This window comes from Meleagris gallopavo, chromosome 19 (genome assembly GCF_000146605.3).
Source record: "Meleagris gallopavo isolate NT-WF06-2002-E0010 breed Aviagen turkey brand Nicholas breeding stock chromosome 19, Turkey_5.1, whole genome shotgun sequence".
NCBI classification, from domain to species: domain Eukaryota; kingdom Metazoa; phylum Chordata; class Aves; order Galliformes; family Phasianidae; genus Meleagris; species Meleagris gallopavo.
In genome coordinates this window covers 1414538-1439236 of record NC_015029.2, presented here as the reverse complement: position 1 = coordinate 1439236, position 24699 = coordinate 1414538, and the positions used below count along the sequence as shown (strand labels likewise).

Sequence of the window (24699 nt, the reverse complement as noted above, 5' to 3'; positions counted from 1 at the left end):
GCTGCGTTGCGGGAGCGCTCTCCGCCGCCCCTCCGCCTCCGTGCCGCGCAGGCGCTCCTGACGCGCTGTCCCGGCGCCGCTCCGCGCGCTTCGGCGTCGTTCCGTACCGGTTCCGTACCGCCGTGCTCCGACGGGGACCCGGCGCCGAAGGGCCGGTGCTGCTGCCGTCAAACTCCGCGTGTTCGGCCCCGAAGGCGCTGTCCAAATCGGAAACATGGGTAAATGGGGAACGGCGGTGTCCGTGCGGTCGCCTCGGGGAGCGCGGCCGTGTCCTGGGAAGGGCTCGGCACCTCCGTGTGGCACTTCCCGTCCTTCCTCGTGCAGATGCGGCACGCTGCAGTGGGAAGAAACCGTGGTGGCCGAGCGCAGAGCCAGCGATCGGGAGGATGGAGTTCAAACACGGAGCTGATGTAGGTCGATACTGGCTGTGTCAGTTTCTTTCTAGGAAGCCTGGGTGGGAAAAAGTTATTGGCAGAGCGGGACCAGATTGCCAGCTTCCCGGAGCTGCATGGCTCCTGCCGGAGCTGTCCTGAGGCAGCATGGGAAAGATCGTATCTTAACCCCAGGAGAGTTTCCCTTAAGCAAAATACGTTTTTTTTTCCTCCCCCATTATTTCCTGCACTGTCAAGTGTGGAGAGCCTACGGTGCACGCATGCAGGGATGCTGCACAATGCAGGGTGCTTCCAAGCTCACACCAGCGGGGGCTCTGCTAATGCCGAGGTTAGCGATCGCTTTAAAACTTTTTAAACTAAAATTGCTTCTGAAAGATGTGCTGCTCACCTCCGCCAGGCTGCCTTCACTGTCAGCAATGCAAGCATTGGCGCAGCTTGGTGGTGGGATTGCTGCAAAGCTCAGCTGGAAGGGAGCCAACTGAGCACACAGCCAGCCTGGCCAACGGAGCTTCCCCAGGGTTCAGGAGGTCCCACCAGCATTCCAGTGTCCCCACTGCAGTCTGGGGCCACTTGGAAATGGTTTTCCTTATGCCGAACCAGGATTTTGTTGCGAGTTCTGTTTTTGGAGAGGTGAGGAAAGTGCTGGGTTAAAAGCAGACCTCACTTCAGAGAGCACCAAGGCCATGCCTCCTTGCTTGGAATCTCCAAGCTAGAGAATTAAAAATAGTAAGTGCCTGGGATATCAGTCTTGCTTTATTCAGCTTTATTCCCTGATTCTCTCAGAGAAAGGCCCTACAAACAGCTGGAGAGGGAGCAAAGGGAAGCAGAAGGCAGGGGAGCTCCTGCAGCTGCTGAAGAGCTGCACGAGGTCTTGCAGACTGATAGTCAGAGTTGGGATGTGTGATATAAGCTGATGTCTGCTGCTGCTATTTGAAGTGACAGAAGCTAATTTTGCGTTCTACCTTTCTCCATTTCACTGCAGCCCACATGCAGTATCTGCAGCCCTCAGCTCACCGGAGCGATGTACCCACATTTCATCAGGCAGCAGCGGACCAGCCTGGATATTCTCAGAAACCGCAAACACATCGGTCAGCCCAAATCCCAACCTGCCCTCCCACACAGCCCAGCCTTCATCCAGAGATCCTGGCAGCTCCTTCCTTGCTGCAGTGCATCCCACTTCTGCCCCTGAGCCCAGTGTAAAGTTACAGCAATGCTGCTCATTCAGCATCTCAGGTAGAAAAGGTCACAGAATGGTCAGGGTTGGAAGGGACCTCAAGGATCATGAAGCTCCAACCCCCTGCCACATGCAGGACCACCAACCTCCACGTTTAATACCAGCCCAGGCTGCCCAGGGCCCCATCCAATCTGGCCTTGAACACCTCCAGGGATGGACGGGGATCCACAGCCTCTCTGGGCAGCTGTTCCAGCACCTCACCACTCTCTCTGTAAAGAACTTCCCCCTGACATCCAACCTCAGTCTTCCCTCCCTCAACTTCAAACCTTTTCCCTTTGTCCTGCTGTTATCTCCCCTTCCAAAGAGTTGATTCCCCTCCTGTTTGTAGGCTCCCTTTAGGTACTGAAGGCTGCAACGAGGTCACCCCGCAGCTTCTTTTCTCCAGAACAACTTTTCTGAACAAACCCAGCTCCCTCAGCCTGCCCAAGGTCCATCCTTGGGAAGCTCTGCCCATTTCCCCACTGAGCACAGCAACACAGAAGCAGAGCAGGCACAAGGCCTTATCACAGCAGCAGCCTCTGTCAAATCATGTGCAAACAGGTGATTTCTTATGATCCCCACACTAATGTTATGTGCATTTTATGCTTCACAAGCAGTACAGGATGCATTCCTAATGCATGACTGCTGTGCACTCAGGCAGTGTAGCCAAAAGCCACACTTCTGGCTTAAGCTGGAGCAGTTACAAAGATTTCATTGCTCTGCATCTAAGTAGCCTCAAACAACAGCCAGTTAGGAATTTTAGGAATTGAGTGGTGCTTTGCATAGTGGGAATTGACACTGCTCACACTACTTCAGCAACCAACAGCCACAGCTCAGCACACACAGCACACTAGCTGCCACATTTTCTCACACTGAACTTGGGCTGGGATTTACTTGGGGGCCTGACTTTTCCTCCATTATGCAGAGACTCCAGGTCACTCAGCACCAGGTGCTGCTGCAGCCAATCTCCCAGCACAGCCATCTCCCTCCTGCTGCTCTGGCTTTTTCCCAAAGGACTCAGATCCTGCTGAACAGTCAGAGCCCCACTTGGTGATTTTGAGCAGCCCAGCTGAGGTATCGTCCACATTCATTGCCAGACACACCAGTTTGCCACCCTGTCCCACAGTTACCACAATATGTACCGCTATATACAATCTGGTTTGCTGTAGCAGAGCTCCATCCAGAAAGTCTTCCTCTTGTGCTGGATAACTGTGTTGCTTGCAGAAGTGAAAAAGACAATGACAAAAAAAAAAATTAACTAATTGAGTGCCATCACTGCATTTGTAGAGGAGGAAAGCATACCTTCCAAAAATCTTTTCTGAGACCAAGGCCCACAGCGTTCAGAATCTTGGGAAGAATTTCATTCCCTTTCCCTTCAGAAAGACAGCTGTACATTCAGAAGGTTCCTCCCCACCCCAAGATGCTGGTGGGATTGCAGTGAACTGCACCCATAACACCACTGTTAGCTGGGCTTAGCAACACCAATGTCAGCTAAAGCATTCTTACCACCAGGATTATTCCATTTCAGTTTTGTGCAGCCTGAGAGATCACGTAGCATCCTTGATGCTGTGCCACCCCAAAGGAAAGCCCAGACCCTGCTGGAAATAGAACAAAGCTTCCCAGGAACTTCAGAGAACTTTCTTTTTACCCACATCCTGCAGCAGTACCTCAGTTAACAGCTCCACATTGCTTTCAGGTGTGAGCACCAAGCATCAAACCCTGTCTTGTATAACATGCATCAAGCCTAGAACACAAAGCACCTCTTCATTAGAGGTTGGTTATGTTGTTATAGCCGAGTTTGGAAGAGGTTCCTAACACTCCATCAGATGGTTTGGAGCAGCCTGCTAAGGTGGCACTTGATTTTTACAACACCCAAAGGGAAGTACCAACACAAACTGCTTTTTTTTTTTTAATTTCAGAGACACCTGGACCTGGAGCATATGATGTAGACATGGGCTATCAAGCTTGCTTACCCAGCTCCCCCAGCATCACCATCCAAGGAGTCAGGAGACCCAAGAGACACGAAACTGGCCCCTTTACAACACTCTGAGATGGACTACAGAATTCCACCCCAAATCAGGGCCTGCTCCCCTTCACAGTAGTGAAAAACACACAGGACTTCACCTCAATCTGAATTGTCTGTATTTTTTCTAGTCACCAGAAAACCCCCATCTCCTCTGATGGAAGGCATGAGAAAAGTCTGAGCAAAGAACCTATACCAGAGAAACCCACGCTGCCACCTAAGCCAGATGTTACCACTGCTGGCTAACCAAGGCCACGCTCCATCCCATCAGACACAAATGCTGCAGACTCGAGGACAGACCTGGACATACAGCCCTATCCAGGATTTTATTTCTATCAGTGCCATCAGAGCACATGCAGCTCCTCTGAGAGGCAGGCAGCCCAGCTTATTTGGCAGTTGCTGGGACACTGCAGCAGCCCTGGCTGTACTGAGCTGGGGAAGCTGACCTCATACAGAAGCACTCACCCCAGTGAAGGGCACCAGCTGTAGTTGTCAGAGCCACATGTACACCTGGCATTGACAAGAGCTCACAGAAAGCTCTCCACAGAAGTCAGAGGTGTTTGCCCTCTGCACATGGGAATGCTTGCTTAAGGCAATTCTACTTCTCTAAGCTCTGCATCACTGCAAGCAATCATCTCAGGGAAACGAGAATCCTACATCTTTAACATCTGTGTAAGAACCATCCCCTTGGTACCTCTGCACAGGGCAGGCAGAGCCCACTTACACAGAACTGGACAAGGACAAAAAAAAAAAAAATCAGTGACACTGCTTACAGACAGCCTGGTGTTTTATTAAGTATTTAAGGTGTTACAGAAGATGTAAGAACCTTCAGATGGCAACTTCTTTTCCACACTTAGCTCTGTTGAGAGAAGAAAATACAGCTCATTAGCAGAGAGCCCTTTAGTAAATAGTTTAATTACAGCAGTTTCAGTTAGAGATGGATACTTACAGCTGGGCACTCAATTGCACCACTATTGATGTCATCAATGATATCATGTGGGTGCCTGCCATCAATGCTGCAGCCCACAGACTGAGCAGTTCCAAGAATCTCCTTAATTGTCCCTGCAGTTGGAAAACACAGCTTTAGCAAAGGAAAACCCTGAAGAACCATTAGATAGCCCAATTCCTAACTGCCTTGGCCCTCCCATGCTACCTACCTGGTGGTCTGCAGGCTGCAGCCACCTGGTTCAAAAGGTGCAGCACACAGCCTAAGCCAGCTAGAGGGTATTGTTCACAGAAAGCTTCAGAAAGCACTGTCTGCTACAAGCTGAGTGCCTAGGGTGCTACCTACTACTCAGCCCCATATTATGACAGTAGGTACTCCAGGCAGGTCAGGATCCCTGAGTTAAGCCCTGCCATGCACTCATCCCTTGCAGCTGGCACTGCCTTCACCAGGCAGTAAGATGCTGGCTCTTGGCAGCACCAGGTTGTTCACATGTTGCTACAGCCACCTGTTCAGTGTCAGCACAGACAAGCTGTAGGAACTTCACCACACCAGTTATTAGATTGTCCCAAGGATCAGCCAAGAGCCTGAGCCACTCAGATCACACAGCAAGACTCAGTCCCACCCCTTAAGGTCAGTACTTACCAGACAGCTCTCGAGCCAGAGATCTGTGCCTCATCTGCCGAGCGATGTTCACTATCTCATCAAAGCTGACGCTGCCACTGTGCTTTACTGTGAAGCAAAACAATGGCACCAGTAAGTTCAGTGAAGCACAGTGCACTTCCAGCTCCCCATGCTCCAACAGAAAAACGCCATTCTTAGCACTCAGATCACACAGAGAGCAATGAGGTTACAGCTACGCTGGGACTGTGATCAGTGCTGCTGTTCCCAGCCTTCGGCACAGAGTTACCCACAAGAAAAAGAATAACTCTGTTTCCTAGGTTGGCATTTTCTCTCAGCTCACCTCTGGACTATACAAGTCACTGCATTACAAGACAGGTACAGTGGCGGGTGGCTGTTCTGCTCACTTTGAAGACGTATGCACTGTCTGCATGCTACACTTCAGGAAATGCTGCTGCCCCAAAAGCCCCCCTGGTACTTGTCTGCCAGTTCATGCTAAGCAGCTACGAGGTGCATGTTCTTTTTCAGTACTAAATGACATTGAGAACAAAAGGTGGAACAAAACTTACTGTTTTTCTGCTTCTTCCTGTCACGGGGGGGCTCCTTCAGAGCTTTGATAATCAGAGCAGAGGCAGAAGGAACCACTTCTATCTAAATAAAAAGAGATTCATTCTTTTCCCCACCACCCAAGCATGCAGATAACACAAAGCCTGGGCTTAGTTTTCTGTTCCCCATGACACGCCTCCTCCTGCAGCACAGGACTTTGTTCCCAGCCTTTCGGCACAGGACTCCCCACAGCCAGAAGAGCACTGCTTCCTGGGCTGGGGCTGCTCTCAGCTCACCACTGGAATATACCAGCCACTGAATTCAAGGCAGGTATAGTGGCGGGTGGCTGCAGAACCGGCTCAGAAGGGCTTTGTTCAGACCTCCATTTCCCTTGTTTTGCAGCCCCACACTTCACACGCACACTGCACTCAGAAGAATCGGGCACTTCCTCCCCACCCAGGTCTTCCCAGAAGACCCCACACAACGTGTGGCACTCATTTTATCCACCTCGGAAGGATGAAGGGCTGAGTCGACCCTGCCGGGATTGGCTGCTGTGGTTGCGGCAAGCAGCGCCCGCTGCGCCCAGCGCTTGCACCACAGCGCGATCCCTCGTGGCGTTCAGTACCTGCGCTTGCCTGTTCTGGATGGTGAGCTTCACCGTGATCCTCAGCCCCTTCCAGTCCCCCGTAGCCTTGGCGATGTCATCACCGACCTTTTTGGGAGACTGAGAACAACCCACGTATTACAATCAGAAAAACCTCCACGAATGAAGTCAAAGAGCCACGCACCGCAGCGGGACTGAACCCGCACCCCCCGCCCAGCCCCGCACCCCACACGTACCAACCCGAGCGGTCCGATCTTGGGGGCCAGGGCGGAAGTGGCGCCGACCTCCCCGCCGGTGCAGCGCAGGTACACTACGGACACAGCAACGTTCAGTCAGCTCCACACCGCCATCCCCGCTCCCCCAGCGCCCCGCCGTCCCCCTAGCCCAACACGTACCGACTTTCACCTCGGTCGGATCGAACTTGGGCGGCATGGCGGCGGCGGGCGGCGCGGATGGCAGCGGATGCTAAAAACCGCGGCCCAGCAAGTGGTGGAGAGACCGGAGGTGGTGCGTGGAACATATATATAGGCACCGACATCTCGCGAGAGCTTGTGATCCGCCCTCTCCTCCCCCACCCTCGGGGAACTCTATGGTGCGGGAGGGGGGCGCTCTGGCCTTTCGTCTCTGTGGTGCGGAGGCCTCGGGACGGGGCGTCATGGCAGCGGGGAGCGGTGAGCGCGGCCGGGCTGTGGAAGGGGCTGGGCGGCGCGGAGCCGGAGGGGGATTTGCTGCCGCTTCTGTCGCGTTGGGGCCGGCGGCGGTGCTGAGGCTGCGGGCCTCTGTGGTGGCTGACAGGAGGGGCGGGGGGTCTCGCTGAGCGGAAGCTGGGCGCGTTGCGGTGGGTGCTCCTCAAGCAGCTGAGCACCGCAGGGATGCAGAGTTCGCAGGGATGCAGGGTTTGCAGGTGCCTGGCCCACTGCAGATGGCTCCTGTTCATTTCTCCTCGCAGACCTGACACGTTTCTTTCTCTGTTCAGCCGCCTGTCCTTCAGCTTTTGCAGTTTTGGGGTGAAAACTGAATTAACTGTCTGCTGTCCACATGACTGATGGAAGTACGTGGCCGTAACAGAGGTAGGTAAGAAGGGATAAAGCTGTGCTTAAGGTCATCAGTGTTATCGTTACTTTGCTGTAAGCATCCTTCTGTTGTTTCTTATCTTTTAAGTCCCCTTTTACTCCTGTCTGCGATGTTTAACCTGTGTTCATGGCTCCTTGTTATGTGTTACTGAATTTCCTGACTGTAATTCCTGACCATGAATTTCCCTTCTTGCTTAACCATCTGAATTTTCACTCTGGCCTCTCCTCCTGGTTTGCCTTGGTTGGTGAGTGATGACTCCGTGGTGAGCAGTGAGTGGTACACAGAGGGAGAACAGAGTGGGCCACAGTGAGCATTTCACAGGGTTGTAGAATCTCCCAAGTTGGAAGAGACTCACAAGGATCGTAGAGCCTAACTCCTGATTTGGGTATTTAAGTCTGAACTTATTGAAAAGTTTCTCAGCAGGGAGGTTATTTTGGCTTTGTGGGCAGTAATTTGGTGTTTGGAAAATAGGTTGGTTTTCGAAGCGTATGAAAAACCTAACTTTAAGTTAGTAGGTGTTTAAGCAGAATCCCGTCATCTCACTAGGTGACTAAAATAGGAAAAGCATTGCTGTGCAGCAGCTTCTGTCTGAAATGCCAATGAACCAAGTGTTTTCTTACCTCAAGATAATCCCTGCCCTAAAATTCGAGGCCATGACCTGTTACAGTGGAGTTGAGAAGCAAAGCAAGGTGAGGTTGGACACCCTGATCCCTGAGTCTATCTGGTGTCCCTGGAAGCAGCTGACACGGGCTGTGTGACTGCCAGAGGGCAGCAATTGCAAAGTCCCCTCCCAAGTCCCCTGTGTTCTGATCTGCATTGGCCCTGCCTGTTTCTCTTGCCCTGCAAGGTGGAGGCTCTCAAAATTAGGAATTGTCTCATTTCCAGCCTAGATTTACTCTATAGTATTTTACAGTTGCTCATTATTGTGTTAGAGTTAATCGTTTCTCAGTTGAGTAGTTTGGTTTTGTCCCCAGTGTCTGCTTTCTTGGCACCGCCTTCTTAATTCTGCCCTGGATTGCATCCTGTGTTTTCCTGTCTGTACACATTTCAGCTTGCCTTCATGCACTTTGCACAGGAATGACAGGACAGTCCACCTGTCTCAGAAGTTCATCAGTGCTTTCATGACTCACGTTGTCATTTCCGTTGCAGAGGTGTGATGGGCTCTGCTTGATCAAGCCAAAGGAAGGCCTAAACAAAGACAATTGCTGCAGCAGTGATTTTTTTTCTTCTTTTTTTGTTTTTCTTATTAGAGCACAGTTCTGTAGTCGGGGTTTCACATGCTCCAAGAGCCATCTGCCTTTATCTATGCTGATAGTGTGTGCCATTCAGACAGAGCTATAGTCACAACTCAAGATGCCACTCTTCTTCCGTAAGAAGAAACCCAGTGAAGATGCTCGGAAGCGCCTTGAATACCAAATGTGCCTGGTAAGCAATGCTGATGTCACTTCTGTTCTCTGTACCTAGTCCCAGGTGCCTCGTTACTGATCTCATCCAAGTTAGCAGGCTGCCTTTCCGATGTATGTCAGAGAATTCCTGCCTTCCTGATTTCTTCTTGCCTTTCCTTCCACATGTTCCCTCTGTGCTACTTCCATCCCTTTCTTCTTCTGTGGTTCCACATCACACCTTCCAGACCACCTCATGCCACCCCACATTCAGGACTTCCCACCCTTTCTCCTTGCTACTTCCCTATTTTGTATCTCTCAATTTGCTTTTCCTACCAAGAAATCTGTGACATCCCTTTCCTGGTTTTTCGTGTGCCTCTCCTTTGCTTCTTCTTACTTCTTCTCTTTGTGCCCTTCAAAGAATTAATTGTTAGACACAGCTGGGGAGAGGGGCACCTCAAAGACAGCTCTGGTTATACTGCCTGTTTTCAGGTGGTGCCTTCAGTGAGTTTGTTAAGTGTGGAGAACTGCAGACTTACTGATGAGGTGCAAGTCTCTATTCCCCTTAGTTCTTCCTGTTTTTCTGGTGTCTCTTAATCCCTAGAGATTTGTCCACCGATACGTGACATTTGGAGTGGTTCATATGTTCAGGAGAAATAATGTCATATCCAGAAAGAGCAGTCATTAATTCAACATCAGGTCTCAAAGATATGTTTTTTCCTGGGCTAGTCTCTGCCAGGATCCTCTGGGGCAGATTCTCAGCAGATTGCTGTCGTGGTAGTCAGGGTGGTGGAACTACTGCCTTACAGCAGCTGCAGATATAAAACTGGCTTTCTCCAAGCATTCTTCTCTTTAATTATTTCACCTATTCTGCCATAGGAGCTGCGGACCAGTGCTGACATGAGGGATCTTCTGTGTTCTACCCTAGAGGCAGCTGCATTTTAGGAATGCTAATATTATTGCTGTTGGACATCAGTAAGGTAGTTTGGAAAGTAAGGCTTTGTTATACAGCAATAATGAAAACAGTTTTATTTATTTGGTTTGTAGGTTTTCTGTCCGCTTCCTGTGGGGCTGAAGAGGGACAGCTGAATCTGAGTGTTGTAGGATTAGTTTTGTATTGCATTCTTAGCCTTGGGTCAGGTTATGCAGTTCTGAGGACTTAATGGAAGCACTATGACAGGCAGGCTTTATTGCCTAATACAATCTCTTTTATTTAAGAAGATAGACACAATGCTACTCACAGTGAGACTTGTCCAGTGCCACTGCTGTTAGCAGCTACATTAGGTGTGGCTGATATGAACATGAAAAACCATTTTTGTGTGGAAGCAGCAAATTCTTGCTCCTTGCACTGCAAAGTTGCCTCCAGCAAAATACAACAGCAGTTACTTTGGTTTCTGTGTACAGTTCAGAAGATGCACTGTCTGAATGAGACCTGCCAATGGCACAGCAGGTGCCGTGAAGGCCGGCGGGGCACTAGTTCATAGCAAGCATGTGTCTGGTGCTCGAGAGTCCAGCTTTCCATTTCTTGTAGCTTTCAGTTGATATTTCAGCCTGGGATATGCTTTGGTTCTTCATGCAAAAATTCATTTATTGCACAAAGAGAGAATTTCTGCAGTTTGGTTTCCTGGTTGCTTCTGATTGCTGCAATTGTAGAAGCAAGCCCTTTGTTCCTGGCTTTTTCACTGAATTGCGTAGTTGCAGCAGAAGACTCTAATTAGATTCTTTCAAGAGCAGCCAGTTGAGTAGTGTAGCCAAAATGCAGCAGGAGGCTGTTCGTTTCTTCATGTTCTAATTCTTTGGATGTGTATCTTCTCTTACCAGGCAAAAGAGGCTGGTGCCGATGATGTTCTTGACATCTCCAAATGTGAGCTGTTAGAGGTATGTTCTCTGGAACTTTCAATATTAGCTGACAGGTCTGATTTCTCAGTCTACTTGATAGCAAACACCAGATTTAATATCATGTCTGTGAGCTTTGGTACAGAAATGGCCTTGTGCCCAGGCCACTTCTTCCTCTGTCTGTATGTTTTCTGGTTCTCTGGAAGAGGTAAAGGCCTCTTCCTTACATTGTGCTGTCCTACTTGTTGCTTCCACAGTATTTCTGTGCTGGGAATCCTCTTTCATTTGACAGCATGGGAAGGGCAGAGTGACCTCAGACACTCCTTGGGAGGACCCAACCTCAGGACCTCCTGGCCTAGTTTTGCTAGTCATAAGGGAATGTTTATTTTTATGTTTGCAAAAAGCTAGCTATTATCACCATAGTGCTCTATGAAGTTTACTGCTTGCACTTATTTTTCTCTATAAGTGAACATGCCTGGCTCCAGACTGCTGATTAGTGATGGAAATCTCACTTCCAGCTTGGCTTCTGGTGTTGGAGCCAACTAACTTAGAAGCAAGCTGGCTGCTGGAGTACGAGTGGTAGTGACAGATGGATGGGCCTTCAGTTTAGACAGTTTTGCATTCTGGCAGCCATGCAAATCTGCTAAGCAGAAGCCCATTCCTTTCAGTTTTTATTTATTGCCCTGTGTTTCTGAAGTGTTTGTACCTGTGTAACCTTTTGTCACAGGATGCCTTTGCAAGCAGGCTAATGAATATATCACTGCTCTTTGAGGAGAGATTTGGGAGAGTGTGGCTGCCTACTGTGCACTGTGATATGGCTTTGTGAGACTTTGGGAAGTTTTGCTCCAGGACCAGAAGCCAGTGGCACCTTGTGTGTAGGTTTGTGAGCTGTGTGGGGCAGGCTGTAAGCCAGTCTGGGTAGAAGGGTTGCAGGCACAGGGTGTGCTCTGGTGTAGCTCCATTGACAGCTGTAGCTGGTCTTGGATCCTGAGCTGCTCCTTCTGGATTAATACCACAGAACTCTCTCTGTCTTGCTGTTTCCTTTTAGCTGTTGTAGTTTTGGTAAATAAAGTGATCCATGAGATCGGTCTTAAAATTAACTCCAAAATTAAAGACAAGACAATGATTTAGCCAAAACCTGTTCCATTCTGCAGAATGGATGATAGTGCTCAGAGCATGGGCTGAAATTGCTGGCATATCCTTTTTCTGATTGCCCATCTCCTGCAAAGCCCAGCATGCTCAGGTGCCCACATGAGAACACTCGGTTGCTCACCTCTGTCACTCAGCCCACTGGAGCAGGTATGTCAAGGTTACAAAACCATACAATACATTTATATGATGTCTAGCTGAAAATGTGTCTGAGCTCCTGAGTCATCCGTGCATTTAATATTAAGTCACTCAGGGTCTGGACTTTTGTCTCAGCCACGCTCTGTTCTGTGCTGTTTGCTCTGCTGTCATGTTGTGGAGAGCCATTGCAAGCTGCTGGCATGGAAGCTAACCAGGCAGCACTGGCATCCTGTGGCAAAACAAGTGTTAAGTAATGTTAATATCATGTGCATTTTCATTAAAGTTAATTACTGAGACTTTACAGGTGGATATTGTAAAGTGCTTAGAAAAGATAATATCTTGTGAAGTCTGACCTGACCATTTTTTAATTGTTTTTAGGTTCCGTATGGGGCCTTTGCAACTTGTAAAGTCTTGCAGAAAAAGGTAATGATACGTTCCTGAAGTAGATAATTCTATTATTGTGCATGAATATTGCTGTTGTATTTGAGATGATTGTTTTTGGCTGTTTGTTTGTTTCTGGAGGAGTTTGTTTGTGATGAATTTGGCCATTTGTATGATACTACTTAGAGAACAATTTGGGCAGAACTAATCTGTTGTGGTGCTTTAGTGCTTCTGTCATGAAAGATGAGATGATGATTTCTATCTTAACCTAATTAATGATATTTCTCATGAAAAATAACTAAACTTCTGTTTAATATTAAATATTTGACCTCTACAATTCATTTACTATTTCACTGTTTTAGATGATTGAATAAGGTATAAAAATCTTATGTAACCTCTGCAATTAAGTTTTAGCAAAAGTCTTATTCTAGGCTGTGTTGCCTCTTACGCTCATGTTTCAGTGGGTTTTTCTCTCCTCAGGTGCTGATTATTCATACAAATAACCTTACATCTTTAGTTCCCAAGTCCTGTAGCCTCCTGAGTCTCATAACTGTGAAGGTAATTGTGACTTTTAACAGTCATTCTAGCTGCATTAAAACACATTAGCCCCCAAAAAATCCTCCTGTCTGACTGTTGTTACCATAAAGTGGTAACAAAATGTGACAGCTCCCTTTTGTAGGTTTACAAAACCTGGGGGATCACTTGAATGTGGATGAGACTGGTGGTGAGGCCAACTGATGTTGATTGGGGGCTGCAGCACCTCCCCTACAAAGACAGGCTGAGGGAGCTGGGCTTGTTCAACATGGAGAAAAGAAGGCTGTGGGGTGACCTCATTGCAGCCTTCAGTACCTAAAGGGAGCCTACAAACAGGAGGGGAGTCAACTCATTGAAAGGGGAGATAACAGCAGGACAAGGGGAAATGGTTTGAAGTTGAGGGAGAGAAGACTGAGGCTAGATGTTGGGGGGAAGTTCTTTACAGAGAGAGTGGTGAGGTGCTGGAACAGCTGCCCAGAGAGGCTGTGGATGCCCCGTCCATCCCTGGAGGTGTTCAAGGCCAGGTTGGATGGGGCCCTGGGCAGCCTGGGCTGGTATTAAACGTGGAGGTTGGTGGCCCTGCATGTGGCAGGGGGTTGGAGCTTCGTGATCCTTGAGGTCCCTTCCAACCCTGACCATTCTGTGATTCTGTCTTTCTGTGGAGCAGTTCAGCCCACAGACTCTGCAGAAAATGTTTTTCCTGTCTTCCTGTTTTCATGGAGATTATTTGCTCACTTGGCTCGTCCAGTTTTGTGGGACAGTTCCCGTGGTGCCACTCCTTTCCCTGGTCACCCATTTGTTTATCAATGTATAGAGTCTAGAGTTTTCAAAAGACCTGCAGGAGTGAAGTGCCCCCATCCCATGGAAAACTTCAGACTTTTTTTGAAGCCCTCTTGGGAAGAAATAATTTTCATTGCTGAATAATTCACAACCTTTCATTTTTGCATCACGACATCTTTCCCCAGTACCGTTTGGTGAAATTATTTGTTCTTCCAGGTTCTAGATCTGCACGACAACCAGCTGGCATCACTTCCTACTGATATTGGTCAGCTGACATCTCTTCAGGTAAAGGATCTGCTGTATCCCAAGTTTCTGTAAATGGTGTTTTAGGGGACAGCATGAAGGTGGGGTTTTACTGCTGTTTGTTTTATAGTTAAGTACAATATAAATGGTGGTCCTCAGGGTGTCAGATCTGTGTCACTGATCTGACTGTTGCTGTGTTGAGCTGGCTTGTCAGGGAGAAAGATCAGGAGAAGAGTGTACTGAATTCTATGGTCCCTGCTTAGTTCAAATAGCTCACACTGCCAAGCGAGAGCTGTGAGTGAGTAGAGCTGTAGTTTGCAGCCCAGTTAATTTCCTAAAATGTCCAGGTTTTAGCATTCTCCCTGGTGTGATTACATTCCAAGAACTCAGCTCAGTGTGTCATAGTGCATTTCAGCCCCTCTCTTTGAGGTGCAGCTCTGAATGCACATCACTGCTGTTCAGTCATCTGCTCCCTGTGTGAGCTGGGGCAGTGTGGCTGGGGAGGCAAGTATTCTTGGCTTTCCAGTTCATGGATCTGCATTCGGCACCTGCTTTGGCTGTTGTTTGCAGATACATGCAGTAGCTAGATGTACCCTGGATTCAGGGTGTCTAGGAAATCAACTCTGTGTTTTCAGCCTGTGGATCCAAACAGTATTAACAGATATACATTTTTCCCTGGCAGACGATTAAGGACTCATTCTAAAAGCATTTTTGTTTTTGTAACCTAGAAAACTACTTTTAGATTGCCTCCCGGGGCTGCAGAATAGTCCCAATTGCATAGATATAGTGAAGACCTGAGACTTGTGTAAAGAATATTTTGATTATCTTTTCTATTGATATCTTAGGTCCTAAACCTTGAAAGGAATCTCTTAAAATGTCTTCCACAATCTATAGGGGATCTTGCCCAGCTCCAGGTCCTCAATGTGAAAGGTATGACATGTTTCGTGTTGGTGCTGCAGGCAAAACACTATTTATTTTCTGGGTTGTGTTGAGCTGCATTAGTAATTATACCTTTGAACCAAGGCAGGCACCAGATGGTTTCCATTATGAATACTAAGCAAGAACGTAGGACAGACTTGAACTTAAATAATTGCTAAGGCAGGAGAAATCTAAGTAGAAAGTAATTCCCCAAATTTTCCCGTGTTATTAGGATTAACTAGGGTTGTTTGACTGCTTCTTAACAAATGTGCACACTATCTGCCTTGATTTTCTTCTGTGTGGTTCAACTCATGGCTCTTGAATGAGACAGTCATCATGAAACGATGATTCCTTTCATCCCACTGCCCCTTTTCCAAGGACAGGTTGTTGGGTCATTCCTGATCTCAAGAGCTGAAAGCTTCCTTGTGTGCCTGCATGTTGCCAGCACCTCAGACCCAAGCTGACTCACTTGTGTGTTGAGAGGTGCCACGAGGGCTGGAGGCACACAAGTCTTCCTCCAGAAGCATGAGACTCAGAGCTGGGCATCCAGAGCCCAGTCCTGTGAGCTTGTTCACTTAACCCTTCCAGGTTTGCACAGCCCTAGAACAGAGATCACAAACATACCTTTTTAGAATACTTTGGGGCACTGTGTCATTAATCTGGGAGCAAAAAGAGGTGTTGTTACAGACAGTTGCTGCTGAAATGGGAAAGAGGATGAAGAGCAAGGAACTCGGAAGTGCAGCTCAGCTTTTAGCTATATTCATCTGGTCTCTCACCACTGAATTTGCAGTCCCACATTCAGTTTCTTTTCTCTTGTTTCTGATACTTACACTGAAGGGAGGAACATCCCACGTTACAAATACTGTCCTAATGAAGGGCAGATTGAATCTGTTGCAGCTGGTTTGGCTTGTGGAAGCACTTCTGGGTCTGTGCAGCTGGGCTGTGTGCAAGTAGATCATAGAATAATAGAATGGGTTGAAAAGGACCACGATGCTCATCCAGTTCCAACCCCCTGCTGTGTGCAGGTCGCCAACCAGCAGCCCAGGCTGCCCAGAGCCACATCCAGCCTGGCCTTGAATGCCTGCAGGGATGGGGCATCCACAGCCTCCTTGGGCAACCTGTTCCAGTGCCTCACCACCCTCTGGGGGAAAAACTTCCTCCTAATATCCAACCTAAACCTCCCCTGTCTCACTTTAAAACCATTCCCCTTGTCCTATCATCACCCACCCTCACAAACAGCCATTCCCCCTTCTGTTTATCCTCTCCCTTCAAGCACTGGAAGGCCACAATGAGGTCTCCCTGCAGCCTTTTCTTCTCCAAGCTAAACAAGCCCAGTTCCCTCAACCTTCCCTCATAGGAGAGGTGCTCCAGCCCTCTGATCAAGATCTTAGTAGCTCTAAGATCTTGAGTCCCATCTACCTCTGTTGGCAGTGCAGTGTTTGCAGTCTTACCACACCCCATAACACCCCCATCCGTCCAGCACAGTACAGAAAATAACTCACAGAAGGCTCTTACAAATATAGATTGGTGTTCCAGTAGATGAGCTTGCTGGTTGCTGCTTCAGCGGTGCCGTGTATTACTAAATGACTTTTCACTCCGTAGGCAACAAGCTGAGGGAGCTGCCTGCTACAGTGAGTGGTCTGAGGAGTCTGCGCACTCTGAATATCAGTGAGAACCTCCTGCAGGAGCTGCCAAGAGTGCTGGCTCACATCCGCACGCTGGAGGTATGCACCCAGCCAGCCTGTCTGCCTGGCCTGTGCTGCCTGCTTACTCTGCTGCAGGCTGCTGTCCTTCCTGCTTGCTCAATGATAATAAGTTCAGCTTAAAAAGTGAATTTCTAGGGCTTGGATGGCACTCGCTGTAGGGGACTGTAGGTAGGGTATATGTGGTTCATAGTGTCTAAAATCAGTTTTGCGTGCTCACCTGCTTTGGTCTTTTTGGTTTAATTACAGCAAAAGTGATCTGTAGGGAATAAGCCTCCAAATATTTTCAGCTATGGCTGCTTCTTAGAGTCCAAACTGAGTCCATGGGCACAATTTAACTCAGATACTTTCCACTCAGGCTGGTTCTGTCTGAGCTGATTGAATGTTTCTGATGAGGTTTTTGCCTCTGATGCCTTAATAGATCTCTGACTCATTGTCAGCCTCCGTAGGTTTCTGGCTCCCTGGAGAGCACATCCAAAATGATACAGGCACCAGCATTTTTATGGGGATGTTACTTTCTGGCTGCCAAATTTGTCAGTACTAAACTGTGCAAGTGTCAGGCAACAGAGCTGAGTCAGATACCAGCACTGAGGACAAGAATAAATGCTGTCCTGATCTGAGGACTCAACATTAGGCTTCTTTTCTGTTGTAGGCAGGCTTTGAGAGTAGGGTCAGCTTGCAGCTTGCTCCCATGTGTTTGGTGAAGTGGTTCCTTTCTGGGTCTTCCTGCTAAGTCCTTCTCAGCAGGAGGCAATGTACCCTCTGTATAGCCATTCCTTCCATGAATCATGTTTAAGGGCTCCAACACACAGCAGTGTCTGGGATTGAGAAGTGCTTTGTCCTTAAAGACAAAATACATGTGTCTACATGAGGTGGATGTTCTACTGAGGGACCAGCTCAGAAGTTCCTAAATAAGGTACAGCAGAGTCACCACACCTCTGAAAGTTGTCAGACACCCAGCAGGAGAACATTACAGCCTTGTGTCTATGGCAGACTTCAGGGTAATGTGAAATTATCACACTGTAAGTGAAATTTTGGGAACATGCAAGGCTAATTGGTTCTATTACCAGCAAAAGTGATCTACCTTTAATGTATTTCCCTTTCAGTAATTTTTCCTTTTAATAAATTCAGGAATTCAACTAGATGTGGGTGACATAAATATTCCATCCACTACTCCACCTTTTTTATGAAGTCCTATAGAACACCAGCACTATTAACATACTAAGAGACAGGATTCTGTGGCTTGGTTATTATGGGGTACAAATTAAATCTTGCAGTTTATTTTCCTGGGTCTCAGGCTTGAAACAGTTGGACTCTGGCTGGGCTGTGACAGTAACTTGGAGCTCTGTGTGTTCTGTTTTGGAGACACTGACCCTGGATGCTTCTTCCATGACCTACCCATCACCTGATATTTGCAGTGCAGGTACAGAGTCCATTCAGCAGTTCCTCTGCAAAGGTAAGTGAGAAGAGTGTGTGAATGCTGGTGAGAGCTTGCAGGGTTTTGTTGGGCTCTAACTAGGTGCTTCAGCTTGTTCAAAGACTGTATTTACAAAGGACAAACGTGAGGGTGGTTCTGTTTCAGGTGGTTTCTGATGCTCTGCACACGGGGCAGGCAGGTCAAGTTGTTATGTGTCAGTGAGTCTTTGCTGGCAGACAGCAGCATAGGAGTCCTTCCTTGAGGTTTGCTTCTCACTGTCAAACTGAAATTCAGAATGTTTTTGTTAAAACATCAGGACAGCTGGATCAGAGACTTCCTGAGTGAAGTCCCTGCATCTCTCTGTGCTTTTGTTTTCCCACTTGTATTTTCTCCAATGGGAGGTTTTGGAACCATCCAGATGCAGCTGATGCTGCCTTGGGATAAGGAGAGAGGCTCAGTGGGTCCCTTCTAATCTCATTTTCTATAGGGAAGGGCCAGTGGGCTGATATTTTCCTTAAAGAAATATGAAAACAGATTGAAATCTCAGAGGAAAAAAACACTGGACTGTGAATTTATAAACACTATATTTAATACAAACAGGAAGGCCTGGCAGAGATTTTATGCAGATGAGGTGCATTATGTTAAATGTTTGAAAGAAAAGGACTGTCAGAAGTTATTTGAGTGGGAGTAAATTATCTTTTGCAGCCCCACAGAATGAATATGCCTGTGTTCATGTACAGGAAGCTTCTCTCTCTGAGTAGGCCAGCTTCAAATGCTCAGCCTGTTTTTGGAGGATATCCTCTCCTATGATTTTAGAAATGGGAGCAGCATTCTGAGCTTCTCTGCTTCCTCCCTCCATGCTGTGCTTTCATCATCTTCCTGGTGGGAATGGGATGGCACTATCTCTTCTCACAGCTTCTTGTTGCAAGATCTGCATTAGTTCTTATACCATCTAAGCTTGGAGAGAGAGAGAGCACAGTTGGAAGCTGTCTCACACATAGGCCGACCTTCAGCCATGCTGTCAGAAGGTCTTTAGGCACCAAATGTCCTTGTTTTGCATCTGATCTCTTCCAGAGTGTGGGATTGCATACTACCCACCTTCAGAGTACGTGCTCCCTGAGCTGGAGAGTGATGGAGGAGGAACATCAGTGGATGGGACAGTGCACAAATACTTGGAGGAGGAGAGCAAGTGGCAGGTGAGGCTCCACTGCATGTGAAGCTGTGTGCAAGTTTTGGATTTGTCTCTCAGATGATCCAGCAGATCTCACAGCACTTTGCACATCATTCCTCATCACTGCCTACCCAGTGAAACCTGTCATTTTGAAGCAGGAGAGCATCAGTACCAGAACCAGGCATGGCATCGTGGGTGTGGGTGGTTCGTCTCCTCCCTGGGCAGCTGGGAATAATGTTATCATGTCTGACTCCTAGAAAATATGTTGCAGAGAACTGCCTCCATCCTTGGAGATTTTCATAACTTGGTGGGACAAGGAGCAATCTGATCTGACCTTGATATTAGTGCTGTTATGAGTAGCAGGTTGGAGTACGGACCTCCAGAGATCTCTTCTGAATCCAGTTTTTCTATGATTGTGTGTATTTTCTGAGATATATTAATTTTAATCATTATCTTGAAAACAACAGTGCAGAAAATAGCTAGTGATTCACGGCCAAGTGCTGGACATTTCCAGCCCTACCTGGGAAAGGTGAGGCTAGGCCTGTAATTATGACAAGTTCTGTTAATTCTCATGCTGTTTGACAGCTACAGAGTACATTTCTCTGGCCTCGGATAAACATGAATGACTGGACTTTGGGGATATGTTAATCTTAATGTGCCTTTGGTTTACGTGTTTACACAATTAGGGAAAGATATAATGTGGGCTAATGATATCTATAGAAAATTGTTCCTAGAAGTAAATATCTCCTGATACTTTTATTTTTCAGAACAAATTCTCAGACTATGAGAAGAGGAAGGTAAGGGTGAACCCCTGCAAATGCTTTGTCTGGAGAATGGGACCACCTCTATTTCTTGTTTTCTATTTTTCTCAGCCAAAACTGAATCTTGACCTTGCAGAACATCCTCAAAACCCACTCACTTACTGCAGAGCACAAGTGGGAGCATGGGGAAATTACAGACTGTATTGTCTGACACATACAGCTGATGAGTGCGGAGTCTCGAGTGATCACTTCCAGTTTAAGTTAATCCTTGTCTGCAGAGTTGGATCTGGAAGCTTTTACACCAGAAAGCTTTTTGCTCGCCTCTCTGTGCTGAACACTCAGTCACTTTTCACATGAGGTGGGCAGATGCAGGGACAGCCATACTGAGCTCTGTGTAGAGGCAACACACACACACAAAATCCATTTTTCTCATGTAAGCTCCTGTCAAGTGGCTTACTTTGTCCCTTTGCCTAGACCTCCTAGCTGGCTGCTTCCCTTTACTCAGTTGTCTTCAGACAAGAGTCCCCTTGTCATCTGGAGCTGAACACAACCTTAATTTTGGATTTCACTCCTAGTGTTGAGTGTTTGTATTGGCTTGAAGCAGAAGTTCTCTGTGTTTCTGTTGTATGAGTTGATGCCTTGAGGTGTTGGTTTTGTGACTATGAAAGGAATTGCAAGGAGTTGTCATAAAGAGAACAGCAACTTCTGCCTCACAATTTTTGGTTTCCTAAGGACAGAACGTTTCCATCCCTTAGTAAAGCCTCCTGGCTAGTCAAAGCCTTTTGGCTTTCACGCTTGTAGTTGTGGGGATTAATGTGCCTTGTTTTGCATTGCCAGAATTTGTTCTTATTTGAGAAGGAGCAGAGCCAACACTGCTGATTCCTGGCATTCATCTTTCTTCTCAGGAAAAAAAAATGCAGGAGAAGCTTGAATTTGAGCGGCGCTTGAACATGGGGCAAAGAGAACACGCACTGCTTGTTCAGCAGATCAACAATCAGAAGGATGAGATACTGCAGACAGTAAGAGAGGTAGGTCTCTTCTGGGCAGGAGCTCCAACCCCTACTCATTTGCTGAGCTAGGGCTGTGCCTGCTGCCACAGACAGAGTGGTGTTTCGAGTGTCCACGTGTGCAGAAACTTTCCTTCTGGAGACAGCAGCTCATTCACTGCCCTCAGTGTTTTGCTTCTGCTTTCTCTCTTGGGGTCATTAGGGATGCTGTAACGGTTATTTGACAGGTGGCTGTTTTGATTGTACAAATTGGAGCACTTTTTTTTTCTTTTTTTCATCTTTCCCATCCATAATTGCTTGACTTCACAGATTCTCAACGTCTCCTTGGAAGCACCTTGGAGTGATTCTTTTCCTTTGTGCTTAGGCTGCCCCATCTGATGAGAGTTCTCCTTTTCATAACATTTCCCAGGAGCTGCCTGGGTCACTGCAACCAAACCCTCCATAATCTGGCCCAGTACAAGACACCACCTTTCCTAAACTGACCACGTTCTCCTTTGGTTCTTTTACCTTGGCCTAGGACCAGATGAGGTTGGAGGAGGGCCTGACAAAGCACCAGCGCCATTTGGAGGAGGAGCGCCTGAAACTGCTGCAGCAGCTGAAGCAAGCAGAGCAAGGCATTGCCAGCCGTATCCAGAAGCTGATAGAGGACAATCAGAGGTGAGGCAGTCACAGGACATCCTGCAGTGAGCTCTGTCCACTGGGGGCTCATGTCGTGCTCTGAGTTGTTCATTTTGGCCTCTCTGAGTTTTAACAGAGCTGGTCAGTCCTGAGACTTAAGTGCAGTGAGTGCATGTTGCTTCTGTGGTCCCTGTCCAGCATGCAAGCCTTTGGGCAGAGCTCCCCAAAAGGCCTGCAGGCTTGGTTACAGAGCTAAACTGTCCCTACAAGACTCTGCTGTACAGACTAAGGCAGTGGAATTGTACAGACCTGTGCTGTCATTGCTGTGGACATGGTTGTTTCTTCCCTTCTCATGTGTATTAGCTGCATTGAGTTTGTCTGCACTCAAGTATGTGCTCATAGATTTGCAAATAAAAATACCATTTTTCCAGCTGCTACTTCTAGCAGAACAGGATCAGTGTCTGTGGATGGAGTGTTAGTTGCTGAACTGCCAAAATCCCACTTAAATGAAGTGGAATTTGGCACCTCAGAAGAATATTTCACACATCTGTGCTTTTGAAGTTTTGTGGGTGCTTAAAATTTTGTGGTGTGGAAAAATTTGAATTCCTCATGGAAGTTACATATTTGAACAGCAGTTCTTAGTGTTCCTCTTTAGTGCTCCTTCTGGAAGGTACATATTTGAGCACTGATCTGGGTCTGCTGGATCTCCTGTAGTGCTGGTGCAAGGTTACACGCCTGCTAAAGTCTGGTCTTCTGTGTGTGAGAAGCAAAGTTGTTTTCTGCTTACTCGGGGAGTAAGATGTGCTGCTTAGCCTTATGAAAACCTTTTGTTTTATCTTTATTTAGGCAAAAACAAAGTTCAGACATCCTGAAATCCTTGGAGAATGAGAGGTGAGTAACCTTGAAATGAATTTTTTGGGAAAACGGTCAAGGAAGAGTTTTGGGACCCTCAATTCAGAGTCCCCAGTTTGAATCCATGTTAAGTCAGAGGGGTCATTCTCTTATTTGCTGACTGAAAGGTTTCCTGCTGCTTTGGCTGCAGCAGCTGATTCTGGTCACTTGGAAGCAAGATAGATGTGCTTGGTTTTACCCAATCTGGCACACCCTGTGGGCTGGTGATTGCACCTCCTTTTCATCTCAGAATGGTCCTAGCTAAGGAGTTTGGGAACAAAGCCCTATATTCTACTATCAAGGGCCAAGAGAAATCTGTTGGAAAGCAAAGCACTAATAGAAGTGGTACAGTAATGTGTACAGGAGGAATACACCGAACTCACTGCTGCCATTCAGCCAACATTTTGATCTGGCTTTGCCCCTAAAATTGGTTTTCTGCAACTCTCCTCTACTTTTATATTGCCCCCTGCTTCCATCAAGTGTTTGTGCTGTGACAAAGCAAACTGACCTGGCTGAAAAATATTCTCTTTGTATGGCAGATAGTTTTTATGTCAAACCAATTCCTGAAAGGTTAAGTGGTGGTGTGTGTAATTGTGCTGGGACAAGGACAGGGAGGCGGGAGGGAGACGAGGCTCCTGCTTTTAGTGGCAGTGCTCGCTGCAGTCAGCTTTAAAGTGCTCCTCAAGCCTCAAGAGAAGGAAGCTGGTTTCCCAATCCTTGTTAGGTCTTCTGGGATGAACTTTCCATTGTAAGAAGCAGTTGTTCCCATGGTTTTGGGGAAAATTTTATTTTTTAATAGACTTAGAGTACCCTTTCCAAGAAATCGCTGCGACTTTTGAGTCTCTGATGAGCACATGGCTTTCCTGCACAGGTTGCTTGATGAATCTGCCCAGCCTTGGGTTCTGAGCTGAGTGAGAGGAGTGAGATAGAGCTTCTTTGAATGAGTGGCTGAATTATTCTTGTTTGCTTGCTAGAATAAGGATGGAACAGCTGATGGCAATCACACAGGAGGAGACAGAGCATCTGCGCAGAAGGGAAGTGGCCTGTAAGTCCAAATAACTGTTTGGGATAGGAGGTTACTGGAAAGACCTGGTTCCTTTGGAGATGCCCTGAAAGGTGATTACTGTGTGGGAGATGCTCTGCTACACACACATTCTTGCTGTTTGTTGCTTCATGCAGTAGGGCAGACTGGAAGGGGGTAGCACTGTACACATGCCATAGCTGGTCAGTGCTCCCACCTGCAACTCACTGCTGATTCTCAGGTGTGAGCTGTGCCCCTGATATAGCTAGAGAGTGTTGCACAAGCAGTCTGAAACTGATTGTAAGGCATCCTATGTGCACACAAAGTACTTTCTATTTTAGAGGTACCAAGCAGATGTTAACTGATTAGGTTTGTGAGGCAGGAGGCATGTTAGGAGGTAAGCAACAATGCCACAAGGGAACCATTTCTGCTCACTGTGAGCATGAATGAATCTGCTGGGATTACATTGGAAATGATGTGTGTGTTATCACCCCAGGAGTGGATGGTTCACAGCAGTGCAGACAGGGCTGTAACCTGTCTAAGGCACTGATATTGCTTCTCCAAACACTGAAGAGATGCAAGCAGAGTAGGATTTATTTATGTGATTTTCCAGTAAATAGCCACAATTCTTGCAGCTGAATGAATCTCCTCATAAATGAATGAGATGGGAACAATGAGAACAGGTTGAAATGAGAGAAAAGGCCCTATTAATTGCAAGTTATTCTAGCAGCAGTGGCAGATTAGTGTCTTCCAGAGACGAGCTCCTGATACAGACTGACAGCACTTCTGTCTCCTAGCTGCCATGCAACAAATGCTGGCTGAGAGCTACAAGAACAAGCTCATCCAAATGACCTATGAATCTCGTCGGCAAGACCTTGTCAGCCAGGCCTGCTCCAGGTATGCTGGGAGATCTCTGGGGCTGGAGATGCTGTTGTTGTAAAGTTCCTTTCTTGCCAGCAGTCTCTGGTGTGATTCCCATGTAAACAGCCAGGAATTTCTGCAGCTGCTGGAATGCAGCAGGACAGCAAGTGACCAAGTGACCAAGTGACAGTGCAAATTAAAGAAGCATGGTTAAATGAACCACCTTCTAACCATGAGAATGTGAAATGTTAATCATGCTTTGCAACTGTCACATTTTTATACCATTTTTATACCATTTATTCTACCTTATACATCCTGCTAAGTATGGAGGATGAAATTAGACTGATCTTTTTGTTATTTGGTTAGTCAGTGTCAAACTGTAGCACAGAGCCTCCTAGGACTGTCTAGAGGATTATGTTTCTTTTTCCATCGTATTAAAAAAACTTCTAATGGAGAAGATGATAATTATGGT

The 24699-nt window shown here is 47.2% G+C and overlaps 3 protein-coding genes and 2 non-coding genes across 8 annotated transcripts in view; 2 read left to right on the top strand and 3 right to left on the bottom strand.

Moving 5' to 3' along the window:
• The first annotated feature begins 6 nt into the window (after nucleotides 1–6).
• On the top strand, nucleotides 7–4371 carry STPG3 (sperm-tail PG-rich repeat containing 3). Its single transcript, XM_010720753.3, has 4 exons — nucleotides 7–218; nucleotides 325–410; nucleotides 1375–1480; nucleotides 3525–4371. Exons 1-4 carry the CDS (start codon nucleotides 215–217, stop codon nucleotides 3653–3655), a joined length of 327 nt encoding a protein of 108 aa, XP_010719055.1. The 5' UTR covers nucleotides 7–214; the 3' UTR covers nucleotides 3656–4371.
• A 26-nt stretch (nucleotides 4372–4397) lies between these two features.
• On the bottom strand, nucleotides 4398–6887 carry RPL12 (ribosomal protein L12). Its single transcript, XM_003211181.3, has 7 exons — nucleotides 6738–6887; nucleotides 6579–6652; nucleotides 6364–6462; nucleotides 5762–5843; nucleotides 5217–5303; nucleotides 4578–4690; nucleotides 4398–4487 (listed from the first exon to the last, which is right to left on the bottom strand). Exons 1-7 carry the CDS (start codon nucleotides 6772–6774, stop codon nucleotides 4482–4484), a joined length of 498 nt encoding a protein of 165 aa, XP_003211229.1. The 5' UTR covers nucleotides 6775–6887; the 3' UTR covers nucleotides 4398–4481.
• LOC116217310 lies at nucleotides 5452–5583 on the bottom strand. The gene has a single exon (XR_004161698.1). It is a non-coding gene; the product is annotated as a small nucleolar RNA SNORA65 (small nucleolar RNA).
• On the bottom strand, nucleotides 5954–6081 carry LOC116217302. Its single transcript, XR_004161690.1, has one exon. It is a non-coding gene; the product is annotated as a small nucleolar RNA SNORA65 (small nucleolar RNA).
• Nucleotides 6888–6919: 32 nt separating the features above from the next.
• Nucleotides 6920–24699, top strand: part of LRSAM1 (leucine rich repeat and sterile alpha motif containing 1) — a 25302-nt gene continuing 7522 nt past the window's right edge. The window contains exons 1-17 of one of the 4 annotated variants that reach the window (XM_003211183.4): nucleotides 6920–7013; nucleotides 7319–7412; nucleotides 8667–8841; nucleotides 10620–10676; nucleotides 12300–12344; nucleotides 12783–12860; nucleotides 13833–13901; nucleotides 14705–14789; nucleotides 16380–16501; nucleotides 17846–17936; nucleotides 18972–19093; nucleotides 19836–19865; nucleotides 20735–20857; nucleotides 21354–21493; nucleotides 22301–22345; nucleotides 23320–23390; nucleotides 24164–24263. In XM_003211183.4, coding sequence (XP_003211231.1) covers nucleotides 8770–8841; nucleotides 10620–10676; nucleotides 12300–12344; nucleotides 12783–12860; nucleotides 13833–13901; nucleotides 14705–14789; nucleotides 16380–16501; nucleotides 17846–17936; nucleotides 18972–19093; nucleotides 19836–19865; nucleotides 20735–20857; nucleotides 21354–21493; nucleotides 22301–22345; nucleotides 23320–23390; nucleotides 24164–24263 — 1250 coding nt within the window. In that variant the 5' untranslated portion in view covers nucleotides 6920–7013; nucleotides 7319–7412; nucleotides 8667–8769. Of the gene's footprint in view, nucleotides 7014–7318; nucleotides 7413–8666; nucleotides 8842–9677; nucleotides 9791–10619; nucleotides 10677–12299; nucleotides 12345–12782; nucleotides 12861–13832; nucleotides 13902–14704; nucleotides 14790–16379; nucleotides 16502–17845; nucleotides 17937–18971; nucleotides 19094–19835; nucleotides 19866–20734; nucleotides 20858–21353; nucleotides 21494–22300; nucleotides 22346–23319; nucleotides 23391–24163; nucleotides 24264–24699 lie in introns of those variants that run through there. The other 3 variants (XM_003211182.4, XM_019621364.2, XM_019621363.2) reach the window with 3 other exon arrangements.